The sequence below is a fragment of the Poecilia latipinna genome, unplaced genomic scaffold (assembly GCF_001443285.1).
Source record: "Poecilia latipinna isolate Pla-1442-1.1 unplaced genomic scaffold, P_latipinna-1.0 Scaffold1032, whole genome shotgun sequence".
Taxonomy (NCBI): Eukaryota; Metazoa; Chordata; class Actinopteri; order Cyprinodontiformes; family Poeciliidae; genus Poecilia; species Poecilia latipinna.
This window is the reverse complement of record NW_015113648.1, coordinates 133,811-154,923: the sequence shown is the minus strand read 5'-3', so window position 1 is coordinate 154,923 and position 21,113 is coordinate 133,811. Positions and strand designations below refer to the sequence as shown.

General features: G+C 38.4%; 1 protein-coding gene across 1 annotated transcript in view; it reads right to left on the bottom strand.

Moving 5' to 3' along the window:
- The window catches only part of hcn1 (hyperpolarization activated cyclic nucleotide-gated potassium channel 1), a 77,167-nt gene that overhangs the window by 7,936 nt on the left and 48,118 nt on the right, over nt 1-21,113 (bottom strand). The window contains exons 5-7 of the mRNA XM_015051139.1: nt 14,791-14,937; nt 12,919-13,159; nt 7,392-7,556 (exon numbers count right to left, since the gene is read on the bottom strand). Coding sequence (XP_014906625.1) covers nt 7,392-7,556; nt 12,919-13,159; nt 14,791-14,937 — 553 coding nt within the window. The remainder of the gene's footprint in view (nt 1-7,391; nt 7,557-12,918; nt 13,160-14,790; nt 14,938-21,113) is intronic.

Here is a 21,113-nt window from a genome sequence, read left to right as displayed (position 1 = left end):
ATGGATTTATTACAAGTAATACAATATTTATGAAAAAGGAAATCTGCAGGCACAACTCATATTGAATTAAACGTCAAAAGCTTTTTATGAATTGAATTACTGTTACAATTTTGTATCTTTAAAGTTTAAAATTAATACTCTAAAATAAAAGTCATGGGATATTTTATGCATACTTGTTTTAAAACACTTCTGCATGTTAGGAAATGTTGCTACTCAGTACTACTGCAAAAAGCATAAGAAAACCAAGTAAAAATCATAAAGACTGCTTCTGTATTAAGGCATATAGCTATTCTGCATCTATACTTTAAATATTAGGGATATTTAAAGACTTAGCAACCCACTAGTCAAACATGTATAAAGCAAATAAAACACATTTCCAACAATTCAAAATGTGAAATATCACCATCTTATATTATGATGATATTAAAATGTGGACTAAGAAATCTGCTGATGAGCAGAATGAAATTTCCAGTCTGGCGACTGACGGGTTGGGAACTCAAAAGTTTGAGCTTTTTCAGATCAGTGAATACAACATTTTGTAAGCACCATCAACCTGCACTAACCCTAATACCCTGTAGTGTAGGAGCATTTAAGTCCTAAGAACAGCTGTACTACTGATTCTGTTGTACAGTTTACTGATCTAATACTCTTCAGTGTAGAAGTATTCATTGATGGAGAAAGACTATTTTTTTTGTATTTGTGAACTGTTTAAAAAAAATAGCTTTTTTTTTCATGCACCAAAACGCTAAATTTCCGCTGGTCATTTTCTCCTTTATCATTTCACAATATATCGGTAATCTTTTTAAAGCTACAACAGCATATCAATTTATTCCTGCGTTAGGGATGTTTTATTGAACCGGTGAACCCTCACTGGGAGCAAACTTCATCAAATACCAGGTCGTGTGATCAAATTACAACAAACTTGCAAATTGTTCATTGGGGTAGGAGTCTACATCCTAGAGACCGCTGTTTACAGATAATGCTAACATTGCTAATCATCCAAATGGGGTGATGGTGATGGTACAGGAGTTTGTCCCGTAATCGGTGGGCCGGTTCGAATCCCCATTCCGTCTGTCTCAGTTATTGTGTCCTTGGGCAAGACACTTCACCAGCTTTGCCTGCTGGCGGTGGTGGTCACAGGGCCCAGGGGCGCCGGTGCATGGCAGTCAGGGCAGCTGTGGTTACCATCCTGCAGGCTGCCACCATCAGAGTGTGAATAATGTGACTGTGTGCATGTAAAATCTTGGAAAATAGTCACCATTGTCAGTGGATTTCAACATTAGTGTTCCTTTGCACATTTTTTAGAACTGTAAAGAAATATACATAGTAAAATAAAATGTAATGTATGAAAATGACTATTAATTGTGTGGTAAAAGTTACATTATGCTCTGAAAGCAATCAATCACAATTTTGGTTCCTTCATCTACACACGGTGAGACCGACATAAAAACAGGAAACTCACACCATTTTCTCTTGGCTGCACCTCATGTCAGACAGACCAACACAAACTGGAAAAGTCTGAAAAGCTGCAATTGAAAATGTCCTATTTTTTTTTTTTTTTTTTTGGAAACTGGCTGCTGAATCCTCCAGGCTAAAGAGGAGGGACCAGCCTGCTGTTATCACTGCACAGTTAGAAAGGCAACATCTGTGATGGTACGGCGGTGCAGCCATGCACATGACAAGTGGAACTTGCACATCTGTGAAGATCCCATTAATGCTGATTTATACCTACAGGTCTCAGGGAAAGAAAAAAAAAATATATATATACTGAAAACTGTTTTTGGACACAGTAGTGTTAGCTTTCTGTAACTTGTGCTGGTTTTAGACTACAAAAGTGAATGTAAGGGTTGAATGTGTTGTATTGTACAAGTTCCCTAATTTGCTTCTTTATTAGTTTTAATGATTAGATACTAGTTACTGCAAACCACATCTTAGATAACTTCAGTTCAGTTTAAGGAAAGACGTTTACGGTACATAGTAATCTGTATGTCTATTACAGAGGAGATGGGAAGTTAAAGTACTTGAGGACTTGTGCCTGCATGTTACAGATGTGGTCCAGCTCCAACACTTTCGATTCAAATTGAAAAGCCTGCTAATGACCACTTTTGTTGATATCAGGTGTGTTCATGCAGAAAAACACCGGCCTTCAAGGACCAGCATGACCTACACCTGCTTTAAATCTTCCTCAATTTTATTTTTCCTTTTTTCATTTTTTTTTTCATTTTTTTATACAAGACAGAACAGACATTTCAAGTCAGACAATCAGAAACAAACTTTTTTGCTGGGTGAAAACATGAATAAATAATGAAATGGGATCTTGAATGTATAGTGAACTGTATGTAGTGTTGCATTAGTAAAACTCTTACTAATTTGAGGTATGGTTTCTCTGAATGCACTTTCAGGAAAGGATTCATAAAGACTTGGAGTGTTCAACAATCACAGCTAACCATAAATCGTGTGATTTTTTTTTTCCCCCATCGAGGATTAGTTTACAAATAAAAAAAAATGGCATGTAGAACTGGATGAGATCTCTTTGTTTCTTTGATTGTCTCAGTTGCTGACATTTTAATGTGTCCATCAGAATGCAGAGACTTTCTTGTGTGGGTAACTTGAGTTATGTGTTAAAGATGCAGAAATTAAACAGGTAATGTAACCTTCAGCAACAAGTCAAGCTTGTTAATTTCCAGACTGGATTTATTTAGCAAGGCTGAATGTGTTAAAGTCTGGCCCTGTCCAAATACTGGAATTAGAATAAGAAGTTTACCTTGTGCCTACTCGTCGGCCAGGGCATTCTTGAAAACGAGATGAGCTCGTCTCAAGATGGACTCCTGGTCAAACAGTTTTTAGATAGATAAAGGATAACGTCAAATGTGCAACATAGTATTGTTCTCAAAGCATGGTTACTTTTTCTTCTTTCTTTTTTTTTAAGAGCAAGACAAGCAGGTAACCAAATGCAGTCAATATGTAGAAACGATACAACCAGCACTGATCATGACAAAATATCTTCCATCGTATGAGACAAAACCCCCTTTCATGTTTAGTCTGAAAGGACGAATCTGCTCTGCAGCACTCTGAACTGTGTCAGTGTGCACAGCTTTCACTTTCCAATATATGACAATAGTGAGAAGCTAACTCATCTGGCAGTTCTTATATCAAGGGGCAAATATAGGTTTAACCAGCTGACATTAAAGGGCACATTGAAGCAAAACCCTACGTTTCCCTGAAGGACATTCTCTAAAAATTTGACCTTGTCTCCTTGGAGTTATGTTCATTTGCAATGCTAAAGGTTAGGTTCAATGTACTTCATGCTGAGCTATTTTCTGCCGGGTGTAAAATTTTAACTGACATTTTACAGATGTAAGGGGGTTGGATACAGGAATAAATACAAATTTATTTTAAATTTTGCAGATTTGTGCTTAGCTACCTTTTGTAAAAAAAAATAAATAAATAAAATAAAAGATTTTACAGAGCCTCCCAGGTGCCAAAATAAAATCAGAAATCAGAAAAATGTCCTCCATGCCCAGGCAGACATGACAGAGAGTGGCTCGCACCAAGTCTGGTTCTGCTGGAGGTCGGGTCTTTCTTCTCCTCGGTCGCCAAATGCTTGCTGAGGAAAGAACAGCTACAAAGCTCTCGACTCGGTGCAATAGGATTTACTCTGATAGATACCTTTTTACCAATTATAATCCAGATTCAAGTGGATAAAATATTATTCCAACGATGAACGACCTCTAAGCAAACTACAGCAAAACCAGGAAAGTCATCTTCTCTCAACAAAATCTTGTATTTCAATTAAAACAAAACAAATAATATTTTGAGCTGGATGTGAACTTAAGAACACTCGAAGAAGTACAAGGATAAAGAATATTCAGAGTTACCTAAATGTGTATTTTGAAATTGCCGACATGAGCTGGATGAACAAATGTCTGATAAATTTCTGAATTTAAGAAAATATTTGTTGGTAATACAGACAATACCATCAGTATGTCAGAAAGAAATTAGTTTCTGGTAGGATATGAGACTGGTATTTGTCAAAAGACAATACAACAATGCAAAAGGAGCATCGTTTCCAAAAGGAGAGATCATTTTCCTCTGCTACATTTTTTTTCTACATTTCACAGATTTAAAAATAAAATGTTAATGATGACAAATATTTAAATTCTCAATAATTACAGATTTTTTTTTTTTTTTTACAAAGTAAAAACTAATTAAATCCTTTTTGAAATTTTTGACCAGATTTTCATGGGTCAACCTGTATTTTAATAATTTGTCTTTGTAGTTCTCCATCTGGTTCAAGTCAAATTCCTCTTGCTTATCCTCTCCAAAATTATTATTATTATTATTATTATTATTTTATTATTAGTATTATTATTATTATTATTATTATTATTATTATTATTACCCTGTCAATTTAAACATTGCTTTAAGTCTAAATCTGCTAAATTATGATTATGATTATTTAGGGAAGACATGTATTTGAATCCTAAAGTTAAATATTAGTTTCCCAAAAATCTTATTTTACCTTTTCCAGCTCCATTAACCCAAATGCTGTTGCGTCTCTGAATTTATTTTGACACCAAGCACTTGAAGGGCTCTGTAGGTTTTTCTTAGTCATCAGCTGACTTGATACATTGGAGTCACCTATAGATTTTTCCAACTTTATAGACCCCAATAGTAGATTTCCAGTTAATAAATCTGACCTGATAACTAAGTGCTTTTGAATTTGAGTCAACTTTGTGTTACAAAGCAACTTGAAAGCAAGAAAATGTATATCCATGGCAAAGTGATCCACTGACACGGCCATGATAATGGAAAAACAGCCAGAAGTGATCAAATGGATTCAAGCTGAGCCACTATACCAACGTTTGCATATTGCCTTCATTTATTTTCATGGATAATAATGTTTTACTGTAATAAAATGTTTATTAATATATCACAGGAATATATTATGAAGCATTTCAGCCTTTCTCTCAATAAAAGAGTGGATTATTGTGAAAACATTTTAAATTAAGATGGCCGAGTTTATGTTTAATAACGTCTTTGAGAGGCGCCACTTGGTGAATTCATTCGAGTGAAATTGTGTATATTTTACAAAGTTCACTGTACTTGTGTACTTCAAGAACCACAATGTAATTCATTGCATGTCACTTAAAAACGGCAAAAACATTTCCTGATAATACAGTAGGGTTTATTGTTTTACAGACTGTGTCTAAAAGATATGGTGATATTGGAAAAATTCAGGGAGAAACTATAAGGATTACTCAAATCGAATGTAATCTCATTACAGTAGTTCCTGTGACACCAGATCTTACAAGATGCACAGGACTTTCTGAGACATCGACAGTTTAGTATGAAACGTTGTAGACACTTGCAGTGTTGTAGCTGAACAATGACTCCAGCATTTATGATTCGCATGGAGTGGTCTGATCAGATTTCAAACATACTCTACATACATGTGCCCCTTTGGAAAGTCTGTGTGGTTTGAAATCTAGATTACTAATCCTCATTTCAATCTTTCTTCTTTTTATATCATTTCATCAGTTGATTGGAGGAAGACCTATTGGTTAGTAATGTAGTAGAGTGCCTTGCAACAATATTCATACCTCTTGTGCAATGCCACATTTTTTGAGGTCAAACCACAAACTTCACTGTGTTTTTTGGGATTTTGTGTGATAGACAACAATTTACAAAGGCTTTGTTTTTGAAAGTAAATGAGAACGACATGTCTCAAAATGAAACTGTTCTTGTAATTGCAGACGACCATTTTGCATGTATTAACTGGCATTTTGACAATTTATCTCTAATGATATGCTTAGAGGGGAGGAGGAGGATTCCATGTAAAATTTACTTTTTTGAGCTTTAAATCATCTTACAATGTTATGCCCTCACCCAAAACATACCTGGAGTGTTACTTTATTATTCATTGTATGTCTGAGGAATCCCTGAATCTCCAGATCAGACGAAGTACCACCTATTTACCAAAAGCTCTTCTTTGGGGCAGCAGTCACCAGTCGAGCTTCTGCCCCACAAATAACTCCCATACTCAGCTCCTTCAGACTAGCGGCAGCAGCAGTTAGCAAACACCTGGTGGAACTGCATATCTGCTGAGCTCATCGTGCAAGCTACTACTCAGTCCAATAGTGGTTAACCGGATCATGGAGGAGCACTGTTGTCATAAGGTACTGAAAGCAGAGTGTAGAAATGAGTAGGACATCAATTTCAAAGCATCTAATTGAAAAGTCAAATTTCTTTGAAATTATGCTAGATGTATAGAACATTTTGATAATAATGGTAGGTACCATATTTACTTGATTACTTGATTGCTGTGCCTGGAAGATCCATAATACAGCTCCTTTAAGTCTTGGGGGTTTGACGTTCTCCGTGCCATGACCCTACTCTTTAGCATTCTTGACAGATTCTCTACCAAATCCTAGCTGGAATCCGGACTGGGTCACTCTTAAACGCTGATGTTACTTGGTGCCATAATGAACATGTTGGTAAAATTACAAGATTAATTAACTAAAATATGCCAGTGGTATTCGCTTTGACCTTACCTGTGTATAGTAAACAAAGTTCAACTGTGTGCAATCTCAGTGCAGACGCAGCTGTGAAGACCTCAGATATTTGTTAAAGACCAGGAAACGGTCACTTTATCCAAGCGGGCCTTGGATAAGGTGGTGAAGGTAAAGGAAGGGTTACTTGGGTATGCTCCTTTCGGCTGGTCTATTACATAAAACCACAGTAAAATACATTGAAGTTTGTGGTTTAGACAAAATCTAAAAAAATAAATAAATAAATCTAAGAAACAGCTATCAATACTTTTGCAAGGCACTGTGCGTTATACTGATCAGGAGCCTGCTTAACAGCCAACTGAGCTGCACCAGATGGTAACATTTCTCTTGTCCCTGATATTAATTTTGTAAGAAATCTGTAATTGGGTGGGGTGCTGCTCATACCCAGGAGTTTGGATGAGTGTACAGAGAGCCAGACACACATGCACGTGAGGTTAGCTTCCATCGACTCGGTGGCTTCCAGTGGGGGGGTCAACACCAAACCAAAGAAGTGGGCGACTAGACTCCCTCCCGGACAGCGACATGCACCGCCTTCCAATTAATCCAACCACAAAATGCTACTTTTGCTCATTAGAAGGACTAAGACATGTTACAACAGAACTGTCTTTTGTGTTATTTAAGAAAAAGAAAAAAAAACAAAAAAAAAAAACAGACAAGTAAAGGAAAAGGTAGCATACAGGTCATGCAGCACAAGATGGCACACACAATGCTTTTATGAGGAAATAAGGGCAATCAGAGTCTGATTAGGACAAGACAATGAGGCATGATGACGGGCAACAGAACCAATCAATTAGAAACGAGGGAAAAATTGGGTCTTACCAATGCGGTCCAGGCGGTCGATGGCTACGGTTTCAAACGCACGTCGCATCATGGGGTACTCTTCTAGCACCTCATTGAAATGGTCAACAGAGAGGGAAAAGAGTCGACAGTAGGTGTCTGCACGTACACTCGCTGTCCGTCTGCCCTTGGTGAGCAGGCAGATCTCTGCACGACAGGGACACAGAGGTACAAAGAAAAAAGAAAAAAAACACATGAAGGAAGCAGTAGCAAGGGCTGGGAGTGTACAGAAGGCCATAAAGGAAATCATCCCAGTAATTACTGTACACATTATCATATAGATGAATCTGTGAGAGCAAAGGGCTTGGGAGAGGGAGAGTTAATGTGAATGTAAATAAATTGAGAAGCTCATGAGCAGGACTGTCACAGTCATTATGCTAAGACAATTCATCATCCCGCAGAGAGCTAACAGTCCCATAATATAATACTGTAGTTAGCTTTACTGTCAGGCTCTTAGGCACTGCATTCGTTTCTAAAATGTAAGGAGTAACTAAAGCTGGGGATGATTTTACAGCAACCTGTATTTCTGTCTCTGATGCGATGAAATACAAGAACGACAGCAGAACAGTGCATCAGCAACATATCTATATTCTCCTTGTAGTCCCCCGTTGATCACTTTGATCACATTGGCACTGAGCAGCACAATATATAAACACCCCAACTTCCTACCTCTATTAGTGCAGAATCATTGTATACAGTGCACATCCATTTGAAGAAAAGCATTGCTACTCATATGTCCTATCAGTCAGCTGATAGTAACACCACTTAAGTTGTTTACATACTTTGCAAGAACAGAGAAATTAGTTTTACCTCCCATGACTGAGGTGATTTCATTCTTTAATTGTAGCCTGGTTTGGGAGTTCTTCCAGCTTCTTGTTAACACACTCAGGTGAGATATTTTTTTTTATTTCTCTGTTGTGTAAAATAACCATTACATACTAATGTAGTAGGAGGGACCTTAAATGATTCCTTCAGTTGAGCTCTTTTAAAGTATAAATGTCCTGACCAGACAGAATCTTCTTGTGGCACATGTGTTGACCTTCAATCTCATGCTCTGCCACGTACAAGCTCTGCACTTGAAACAAATTCACTCTCCTCTGCATGCAGAATGCTTGACTGATGTGGAAATTGTTCTTTCTCCATTTAGGTTCTTAATGTATGAGGTTGAAAAAGAGTCAGTGAGCTGAATTCATAAATTCCATTTATTAAGAATAAAATCCAGGCAGGTCCATTATCATGTTTTACCACATGTAATTTGAGCATATAGTGACACACTGCATTTCTTTTGGAAACACTTTTTAAAGTGAGAATTTTCCAAAATTCTGATTGTGAAGTGTTATGTTTGAAGTTGATTATTACACAAAACAATGACACAGAGGCCAACTTCACACAAGTCCATTCAAGCAGTCCATACTAAAAACCAAAAGTGCAGGAGTTATCATTTCTTTTAAAAAATCAATATTTATCCACTTTATCTTGACTACTTTTAATGAATATCAAATGTAAGATAAACAGCGTCAACATTAGACCCGAATACATTTATTTTTGGAAAATCTTTAGCACCACACTGCTTTGAGCATGCTCCGGATTTTCACAATTTGAATTCTGATGAAGTTGTTGTCGATGTTTCTGCCTCGTACAAGTCGACATTACAAGTCGATTACTACTAATTAACACACATTATAAAGAAAATTGATAGTGATGTCATAGCAAAACAACTTACTGTTCTGACTCAGCAGCACACTGTACATCTGACACTCTTCATCTTAACACTGAACACATTGACATCATAAGCGACATGTATACCTGAGCAGATGTGACGGGATTAGGTGTCTCACAAAAGGAAATGCAATGTTTTCACAATGAAACCCACATAAAATTTGTTTTTTGCAAACACCAGCATCCGTGGTACAGCGTAACAGTAACGTAACATTTGCAGTGCCTGACCGAAGCAAAACAGCCCCCTCATCTACTGTCCCGTATCTGTTTTAACACTCTTTGACCTCCACTTACATCTGCACCTGTACGCAGCCTACCACTTTCCTTCACGTGGCCAACGTTAACCTGTTACGTTGTAATTTCTCTTGGCTCTGCCATGATAAATCATGGAAGCGGGGCACAGACTGTGCAAGATGTGCAAGCAACACTCTCTCAAGGTGTGAGTGTGAAGAAGGTGTTAGCACTGCTGTAATGGAAAAGCGGCCTCTACAGCGAGGGGTTCCTTAGCGAATCTGGCAAACACACAGAGGATGAGAGACGCTGACAGAAGAATGCATCATGTCACATGTGGTTTCAGACGTGTGGGAGACACAGGAGTCAAAACAAGTACAGCCGGTAGTTGGTCTGTATTTAAAGCAGCATGCTATGCAACTAACAAGCTTACATGGCACAACAATGGCAACATCCAGAGATAAATGTACCTGACACCAAGAATCCGATTAAAGTGGGCTAAACAGCAGTGGGAGAGTAGATAATAATGTTTTGTCTGATGCTGATATAGACAAATGAAAGCTATAGCTTTTGCAAAGTTTGAACAAAGAAAAACCATCAGCAAGATTGGATATTTTTTTCCATTCACTTAGCCAATTCCTCATACGTCTAATGCCAAGGTTGCATTTCATGTTTAGATAAGTCATGTCCCCCCTACAATTATTTTAACAAGTAGGTTAAAGAACCTGTATGCACCTTACAAAAAGTTACTGTTGCTCCTAAGAAAAACTTACAACGTATAAAGTTAGAAAAACAAGATCTATTACCCACTTTTGCCATTTATTTGGCAGGCAAGTTCACTGGTTTAGTGCCTTATACATATTCAGCTGCCTCTGTTTTCTTTTTTTTGTTGTTGTCCTGGCTTGCAATTCTGTGTTGACATCCAGCAAATAGGAGAGCCCTGAAATGAATTTTAAAACTCTTCTGAAATATCATCCCTGTCACCTGGAAAACCTCGGGTGTTGCTGTGGGTCCGTGCACGTCAGGGACTCGTTATCACTCCTCGCGATGCTGCAGTTTGACACGTGTCTGTTGTGCTGTCACAAAGCGTAACCACCGACTCCTGGAGCGTTGAGGATAATTTACCATCACGTCATGTGTCACATATGCACTTGTGGCAACCGGCTTTCCTCCTGTGTGTGTGAGGAGGGTTAAGTCTCGTATGACTAAGACACCAAGGCCCAAAAGGGATTCTCGTCTGCTGTCTGTCTTGTTCTAGCATCATGCTGTATTATTCCTAAAGCCACACAATGGCTTCACTGCTGAGCTGTGTGATAGTAATATGTAATCCCATCCACTCTGGCCCTGAGGTGATGTTATTTCAGCATGCAGGTGTAGTAATGACCATGGCTGAAGGTGCTTTGTGACCTACTGTCCTCCCAAATGTCCTGCTCATCATTATGCTATTAGTTTCCTATGGCTTTTTTTTTTCCCACAAGAGCAATGCCAGATGGTCCCCGACTCTCCCAAAGAGTTACCTGAGGCATCTAAGTATCCATACCCCTTTGAACCTTTTCACAATTTGTCATGTTACAAAAACAAACTTTAAATCTATTTTGTGTGATAGATCAACAGATCATCGGGGGTTTATTTGAAAACATAAGTGAAACAGACACCATCACAAACTGAAGGTGCATTCACAGCAGCCTTGTTTGGCCCGATTTAATCGAACTCTAGTTGATTTGCAGAGAAAGATTTGCAGGGAGGTGTGAAAGTGCAATCAAACTCTGAAGCGACCAAAAAAAAGCAAACTCTGGTCCGCCTAAAACACCCCAAGTCTCAGTTCAGCTGACGTGAACTCTTGTGGTTTCGAATGGATATGTGGATGTGAGCGGACCGGAGACGGGAAGCAAACTACAGAGCAGGGCATTCTGGGTAAATACAACTCAATAAACACAAGAGTGTAATGTTAGTGGGAAAATATGTTGTGAGAAATCCTACAACAGCTAAAATCTGACACCACTCCATTTCTGTTTACGCTTTGCAAAGATGAAAGTCGTCTTCTGAGGTTATCGTGACATTTCCTTCACTGGTTGTTGGTGCAGTACCACCACAGGCGAGGTGGGGTGAACAGGTTTTTCCAAAGAGTTTGGATTCTTTGACACGTTGCAGTGCGAAAGCGATTCAGGAGAAGTACTCCAATAATCTGGCCCTTATTGAAGAACAGCAAGAAGGAAGCTGCTGCTGAAAGAAAGTCCTGTTGGCAGTTCATTACAATCCATGCGAGGGACCTAGGGGGCTTGTAGAAGAAGATACTCTGGGCAAATGAAATCAAAAATGTAAATTTTTGATGGTATGCATGGTTTAAAAAAGACGGGGAATAAAAAAATATGGAGTCAAAGCTAAAGTAGAGGAAGCTTGAGTTTTTTGCCAACAAGAATCTGCAGATGAAATGATGGTAGAGAGACACACCCTAAAACACTTGCAGTTAGAATGGCAGCTGAAGGTTGTTTGACAAACTATTGATTCAGGGCAATGTAATACCAATGTTCATCACACTTTTCAGATTGGTAGAATGATGTGTCCTTTCTTTTTACACGTATGCACATCTTCGAGTTATTTTATCGCATGAAATATGCATAAGGTACATCAAAAGTTACTAATAGCATAAACTAAGGATGGTCTCTATGTGTCAAAAGTGTGGAGAAGGTGAAGAGGTGCAAATACCTTTCCAAGGCACAGTATTTCCCTGTTTTGAGCAGAGGTGTAGAGACATTTGAAGGCAGTGCTGGACAGGAATAATAGACTTTGACGATTCAACAGGGAGAGACTTTTTGTTTTTGCCTCCTTTAGCCCGTCAACGAGTCACAGTGCATTCAACAGACAAACCAAAGGGAAGGTATTCTTAGACTTACCCTCCTCCCATAGCAGGGGTGAGCTCAAGAGATAAAAAAATGCAAGACAGTCTAAAATAGGAAACTTTGCTTTGCTTTCAAGAAGACACAGCAATGTCTGCATGTAGATTTTGGCAGAGTAAACAACCTGCAATGAAATTACAAGTGACATCTAAAAAAAAAAAAAAGAAGAAAGGTATGAAATCTGGAATGTCTTGAAAAGGATGAAAATTCGAGATTTAAAGCACGGCGACAGGGTGAGAATAGCAAGGTGCTCCTGACTTCACGCAGAAGAGTTTCCAGTTGCTCGTGATAAATACATCCAGCAAGAACGAACAGAGGAGGCGAGGAGTTTTTGCATGCGAGGGCGAGTGTGGAGGAGGGACCTCTGTGTGTGTCCTAAGGGATGCCTGATCCGTGCCTTGGCCCTCTCCAGCAACCAGATGAGCGATTATGTAAGCACCGAAACTGACTAACGTCTGACACTGGTTATTGAGAATCTACAATGACTTCCAAAAGCATCAAACACAAGCCTTAGTCGGCTTTTCTGTCTAAGCATGTTACATGTACATATATATGTATGGCTCCGAGCAGGCTGACGCAATCATATAATGAGTGTTTGAATTTTTATGTGAGTGTGTAGAAAAGCCAGATAATAAAAAAAAAATATTCCCTATTTTTTTTACCTCCAAAGTAGGATCCATCGGTTAGTTTCATTTCCTTGTTGAACTTGGTGATGACACTCACAACGCCATGCTGAATAAAGTACATCTTCTTCCCAACCGTGCCTTCCCTGATGATATAGTCATTGGGTTGGAAAACTTCAAACTTCAGCTTGCTCAGCATCCCCGTCACAAAGTTGGGGTCGGCGTTGGCGAACAGAGGCATGGTGGCCACGAGCTTACGACAATTGAAGTTGACAATTTCCTGACAGAGGAAAAGGAGAAAAAGGGACATAAGAAAGGGATATGCGCTCGTGCCATAAATAATTCACTTATTTCCACCTGAACTCAGGGGAAAAGCAAGCAAGCAGGCAGGCAGACAGGTGGTAGGACACAAAACCTTTCATCTCTGAACCGTTATCTGCAAACATAAATGAAATTGGACACACAGCGCTGATTTAGGCTTAATACTTCCCAAGCACTTCCCATATCTCTCATGAGAGGAAACTTTTTGGCACATAAATCAGATCCTGATGAGTTTGCCCTCTGGTGCCGGCTGTGAGCCATCTCGCTGGTCTCATCCTGTCCCCTCATAAGCAGCAGGAGATTAGGAGCTTGTTGTCTGTTTGTACGTCGCATCTCTGTTGCTGTGCAGATGGAAGGCCGGGGCACTTGGCAACCGCAGTGCCGTGTTGTTGACCCCAGATGAGCGATAGCTCTCCTCCAGTGACAACGGGACATTAACAAAAAGATAACCAATCTCTGCAATGCTTCGATGGCTACGTGAGGGCAACAGAGAAGAATGCTAGCGCAGCGTTTGTCAGCAAACGCTATGGAGTTCTGACCTCAGTCGTGCACCAGAATTAATGAATTAGACAGGAAACGGTTCTCATAGCGGGCCGGCATTCATGTCTGGGAATTAATCTTTGGCTTTCCCTTTTTGAAGATTTGTCATATGGCAGCCAGCAGGAATACGAGTTGGAGGTTATGCAGCGGTGTGGAAACAGTATGCCTGTTTGCAATTACAAACCAGAGAAGATGTTTTTTCTTGTATTCATCATTAAAATGGCCATAATGTCCGAAAGCGAACATATTTATGCAGGCCTTCAAAATAAATCTGTTTATTATTTATTTATACGGCAATGACTGCAGGTAGGTAAACACCTCAGACTGTGCCTGAAATGATACCTGGACTGAATTATTCAGTGATTACAGATTCTTCAAAGCATGAGATTTGTGCCTGCCATCCATCTATCCATCTATATTGCAGAAAAAAAAATGCAAGAATGTGATTTTAGCAAATGAATGCTAAAAAAAACAACATTTATTTCTGCCCTAAATTGACAAATTGCAAAACAGATTGTACATGTTTTTGTTTTCATTTATTTATTTATTATTTAAGTTAATATTCAAAAACGGCAAAGTTTTAAAAGTCTGACAACCATATTCAAACTATCAGTGCTATAAACAATAAACATTTACAATCCATTTATGTTTTAGATTATATTACAAAATAAAATGTATGTGTTTAGGTAATTTGGCAGTCTGTCTTTTCTATCCAAGGTTTTCCTCTTTGCACATACTGAACTACCCCTGCAAAATATTTTGTCTCAACACCCGAGTCTTAAGTCGTCAGACATAAACTAGCCCCTCGCTACACACACATCTTTCAACCTAATACTCATTTATTTTTTGTGCCAAATTAAACATTCAAAGTTCACCCTTGAGAATAGATTTTTTTTTTCTCGCAAATGTGACACAAGCTGTCAGAAACACTTTTCACTATTTTTTTTTTAAACTATTCTAAAATACAATTTAAATTTTCCATCAAACAGGAAATGATATGGGGTCAAAGTTTGAATTCACTCCTGTGTTTCATCAGCGAAGCTGTCTCACCTCTTTGAGTGGGTCGTTGAGTTCACTCAGGATGTTGTCCTCATCAAAAATCTTGCCTTGGTAGCGGTGCTCATAGTAGTCATGGATTTTCTGCCTCATGTCTGCTGGAAGCTTGTGGAAAGACATGTATTGCTCCACTTGCTTATACTAGGAAAGGATGAAAAGAAAATGACACATGCTTCAGTTCATACAGCTTTTACAATCCCTTTATTTGGCAGGATGCTGTTAAGATGTGCGTGTCAAAAAAGGACAATAAGGACAGTAAGGACAATCGCGGGACTATGGACAACTTAAATGGGGCCCTAAAACATTTCTTTTAAAGGAAAGTTGTCTTTTGCCGTAGGTAGCAAGTGTCTTTTGTATTTCAATCTTAGGTTCTTGTGATGCGTTCGATCTTGACAGTGCTCCGTTTCCTGTCTGTATTTTAGTTAATGATTTCTTCACAGGCACTCTAAGGAAATGATTAAATAATGCACACTGAACATTTTTATTTCAGTTTTCTTCCTGAGGTTCAGCAGACACACAGCCCCCTCAGGAGCTTCGTAGCAATATGAAATAATATACCCAACGCATAAAAAGAATGAAAATGTTTCGGAGTACAGATCATTTTTAAAACAACTCATGCACAAGTCACTACTTGAGATCTGTTCAAAGGAAGCCAAGGTTTGATTCAGTGATTAAAAATGGCCATTAGATTGCAAATAACTTTTTCATTATCCACATTAATCCTGGGTTGATGTGTCTGTGTGTGTCTGCATCGCACATCAGACCGTGAAGGACAAGAATATTAAGCAGACTCAGTGATAGATCTGTGCAAACAGCTTCCACAACCAGGCTTTTCAAACCTGTTTTGAATGGTTTTCAGAGTAACTAATGGTTTTAGAAGATCAAATTTGATGATCAGTTTGAGTATTTTGTAAGACAAATGCTAACAGCAGATAACTTATTTATTTTGTGACTTCTGAACTAACCTTTGTTTGGGGGTGTCAGAGTGAAGGGGTAGGAAGACAAACTACACATTTCAGACTTTTATTTACATGAGGAAATGTGACCAAGTTTTTGTTAAGGTTAGGTTTCTTTTTTTTTTTACTAAAAAAATGGAAATGTGAGGGGTGTTTTTTTTTGTTTTTTTTTTCCACATTCATCTCCAATATGAGGTGAAATCAAAATTTTATTTGTTGCCATTAGGACAACTATAGGTTTCTTCAAATGAAATGACTTAACCTTTGTAAGAAGTAAAGACCAAGGAGGTTGTCTTTGAGACTAGGAATGAATCAAGTAATTTCACAAAACCAGTAGAAAAAACTGCATAAAAGTTCAAAGAAAAATAAACAAAAAAAATATTTTCAGGCTGTGACAGAAAAGAAGAAGCTGTAAAATGTAATTGCACTGTAAAAAAAATGGGATAATAATATTAGCATATTACAAATACAAGAGGAACTTTCAATCCTCCCCTTTCTTGCCTTTTTTTCACTTACTAAATCTGTGAAAAAGTTTTCATTCAAGCTTCAGGAAAATCAAAAAGAGAAGAAATAAGGGAAAGCCGAAGATGCAGAAGAAACCATCTATTTTGTTCAGTTCTGTAGCAGATTTGTGACAGACACAATCTTCACCATCCAGTCCGCAGCCCAGACAGCTGAAAATAAACAACGTCTCTCACACTCCCCTGGGTAATCACAGCAGAGCAGTGGGGGAGAGCAGACAGCAGCTGAGGTTGGTAGCTCAGGCCAGTGGCAAGCTCTTTGACCAGTGCGGCGCAACTGGCCCCACAAAATGAATTTTGTCAGCGAGCGAGAGAAGACACTTGAGTCACAATGCCCCCCTTTATTGATTCCCTCTCCCAGCTGCAGAAAGGTGATAAGGGGCCAGGGTTTTGTTTGTGGGAAATTGATTTATTTTGAGTTCACACAGTTGATGCTGGAGAGTGTCCACTGTGACTCAAGCAGGGCATTTTGACTCAGTTAGTCAAGGTGGGGCACAGAGTGAGGCGAAAGCGCAGAACTTGGGAGCATTATCAACATGACCTGATGTTTAACATATAGTACTTTCGGTAAAGATAAATGGGAAATCAACTGATGACCCACAATAAGATGATTTTGTAACTTGGTCAGCTCTTACTGGGCATAAACTGATGAGTAGCAAGCACCACTTAGATCAAGCTAACAACTACGTTCTTCATAGTAGAGGTTGTTACTGAGCAAAAAAGACTCGGTGTGCTATTTTCAGTATCAGCTATGTGTCTGCAGTTCTTTCAGACTGCAAGAGAGAATGAGAAAATGCCTCACTTTTAGCAGATAGCAGGACAGATGAGCATATTGCACCAAAATTGCTTTGCATTATCCTTTTGCTATTCAACCTCCGTTTCTTAAAGACCTAGCAGGATTTAGAAGTGTTTATATTCTTTATGGAAATGTTGGTCTATGGTAAATGCTAGCATTCTCTAAGAATGTTGCTAGCTCTGCTACCTGCACTAATTGCTAGAAAACGATGCAAAATTCCACACTAATGTTGATTTTCCTTCAAACAATAAGACTGAACTCCTGTTTTACGACTTCTCTCCCACACATGGGGTATGAAGTTCTGCTCTGATCCAAGCAACACCTATAGAAGGTATAGTAAATAAAGTTTAAATGCTGTTCCCATGTCGTAGTGTTTTTTTTTTTTTGCAGAATTGATTAGCTTTGCTAATCCAAAGCTTTCCATAAAAACAAACATCAGATCAGAAATTAGATGCTAAATTCTTGTTTGTGGAGCTTTAATTTTAAATTCTACCTTTTTTTTTTTTTTTGCATTTATAAGTTTGTGATGAAGTAATTAAGTTCCAGCATCTGATTAAAAGTCCCATATCCCTCAATCATTTAGTGACATGAGTCAATCAATTTCCTAAAAAAAAAAAAAAAAAAATCTAATATGTATTTTTAGTTGGTGCCTAAAGTAGCTAAAAATGATCTTTTGGTGCAAAATATAGAAAGCAGCTATAAAGAGAGAGGTCTTCTGTCTTCCTGAACTGAATGACACAGATGTCCTCTGGGTTGCAGTGATTCAGCACCGAGGCATCACAGCAGGAATGTGTTGATATCATGCATACTTCACTCCCTCACTTCCTTCTCTCCCCTCCAACAATGTCTCCGACTCCTCGCCACTAAAAGTGCTCACTCTGTCTTTTTCATCCCCTTTAAGTCTATTTATTTTTTTCACCCTCACGCATCACAAGAGAACATTTAAAAACATTGGCTATATGGGTCACATTTTCCCAACAAATGCTTGCCACAGACAAAATCTACCACTGAATTACTTGTAACGATAACTCCCACGTCATCCATCTTTGCATCCATGTCTCTAACCCCCTTCCACCCACCCCCACCCCCCACCTGTGGCAGAGATAGATGTAATGACTAGAGGCTCAGCACCCTGAACTCATTCCTGCTGCTCCTCATCCTGCTTCACTGATATGCACAGCCATGCAGCAAATCAGCCCTGGCTGAACCTGGCCACACACTGGGGTTTCTGCTCCCACAAACAAGACATATTCACGGCCTCAAAGCTCGGAGTTCAATGCCTGGAGGGCTGTTGAAATGAAAGGTAAAACGGGAAGGGAGGAGTAGATTGAGACTGTCGGCTGTGAAGCAGATGCACATCACACACTGAGCAAGAGAAATGCCACTAATTCAGTAACTTTAGACTCCTAGACTTGTTTTCTGTGGGCAACTGTTTGTAAGAATGTTTTGTGGTGTGCCTTTAGCTGTCTATAAGCAACCCTAACATTATTTTCCTAATTACAATAAATCTGGACATGCAAAATGTCCAGATTTTTTTTTTCTTCTTCTATTTTTATGATTAAACTTCAAGCATACATGCAAGAGTGATTCTGCAGCAGAAAGATTCTGGCAAAAGCCCTGCAATCATACAGTAATGACAAGTCTTAAGTGGCATGTTAAAACAGCTTTGTGGAGCCGTGCCAAATGCAACGAGGGCTTTTTCTAGATTGCATCGACCACAAAAGCGTCTGGCAAGGTCAGCCCATCGTGCTAGAATAAATTAAAACCATCTAAATGCTTTTACAAGTAAGGTGTAAATTAATGAACTGGTACTTTAGCATGTCCTGTTATAGTTACAGCCAAGGTGACTCTGCTGATGTGAATTATGGCAACAGCCTCCCACGGGACAGATAATGTGTACCACTTGAACTTTTTCCCTTTTTTATTTTTTGTTTGTGCCGATGCACAAACCAACACAATACGAGTCTGCAACAAACCAACATGTAACCTCTGAGTCAGCTGTTAGTGGACTGGCAGAAAATAAACAGCTAAAGTTTATTTGGGTTGCATTATATCATGCGTACATTGAACCTAATCGTATTTTACCATATTTTGTTATTTCACATCACATTGTAACACCACTGTGTGCCGTTATCAGTGTATTGATTCACATTCCAGTGTATCATATTGCATCAAACTGCATCGGAATGCATTAAATTGCATTACCTGTTAGCATATCATATGGCATTTCATATTTGCATGTCGTGTTTTATTGTATCATGTAGAATGTATGCTGTATTTCTTTATGTCAAATTGTTTCATTATGTATTGTAATTGTATTACGTCATATAGTACAGTATTAAATTACATGCTGCATTGTTATAGGCAATATCATATTGTATTGTGCTGCATTGTATCAAATACAATAATGTATTGTATCAGGTCAAACTGTATCATACTATCCTTTCTAGTAGTAAATCATATACTGTACCACACTAAGTTTACTGCAATGCACCATATAACACAATAAGGTGGTAACTTGAGTTATGCGGCATCGTATCAAATTGTCTCATACTGCATCATATCACACTGCATTACATTAGATTATCCAGCATTTTATTGTGTCAAATCATAATGCAATAAACGGTACCATTTCAAATGCAACGTACTGCATTATATCTTATTGCATTAAATTGTTTGATTATAACTTCTGATCGATTTCATATGAGAAGTGTAAGCCTTGTTTTCAGTTGTATGTCCTGTTTGAACTATTACTGATGGCCTGCAGGTCAAACTAAACACAAAAAGGAGAAAGAAGCAGCAATAAGAACTTAATTTCACTTAAAAACTTTCACTAACTTAAATCCCGACTTATGCAAGAACATATGTAAGGTATATTTGTGTTTTGCTGTACTTCTTTTAAAGAAACTTGTCAGTTGTGATGTTTGGTTAATTACAAGCCTTTAAGGATAAATACTAATCTCATTAAGAATGCCCAATTACCACATATGAGCACAAGAGAAAACTTGAAAGGCTCAAAAAAGCTTCTATTACTGAATGAACATCAAAGGAGCTTCACATCGACTTCCCTAATCAACTAATTATAGCACCTCTAATTACATATGCTGCAGTATCGTACAGACGTCGATTGGTTATCTCAGAATGTTGTCTTAAATGGATATAAAATCAATTAACCTTTTTGTCTTTTGAGAAGATTTTATCGCATGATACATCATGACTGGAGAGTCTTTGTGGCGACATAAATAGCTTAGAATCACTAAAACCAGTAGTTTGTAGTATCTTAATTACTAAAATCTAAACTGTGCAGCTCCTACAGCTGTATAAAATTGACTTTGTAATTTTGAAAAGATTTAAAAAATAAAAAATTAATTGTTCTGGCAAAAACAATTTAAAATTAAATAAATGGAATACATTATGGACAATTCAGCTCGTCTAAGCTGGAATTAGTGCTGCTGCAGCATAAGGGAAAGTTCAGCTTTTTGTTTTAATCATACATGTGTCCCGGCATGACACAACTTAGAGGACGTTAATCCCCACCAGCACACGGCCATATGGAAAGCACAGCAAATGGGTTTACTGCTGCGTAACGGAGAAGCATGGAAGTTGAACTTGGCGTCTCGCGTGCAAACTCAGGAGCACATCGGTCATTGCCGGCTGTTCTGGGAGAAGCCCAGGCCCCTCAGCATGATCACAGATGGTGGCTGGGTGTAAAGCGAAATAATCACTCTCCATGCGGAAAAAAAAAAAAAATCTAATTATGTAATAGGGAAAATTAAAAGAAAGAAAAACATAATGCAACTTCTCTGGTCATTTTAAAGTCCAATCCTGACCCCAGCGACCTTACTTTTATCTGCTGTGGAGGGAGAGGAATCCTCTTTTCTGGTCATCATCCTGGGTTTTACAATCCGAGAGCAACTGAGAGTAAAGCTAATTTAAGTTTCGCTCCAAAGAGCGAGATCTTATGTAATTCAAAAAAAAAAAAAAAAAAAAAAAGAGCCACCCAACCAAATAAAACCCGGAAAATATTCTCCTTTTTTACTTAAG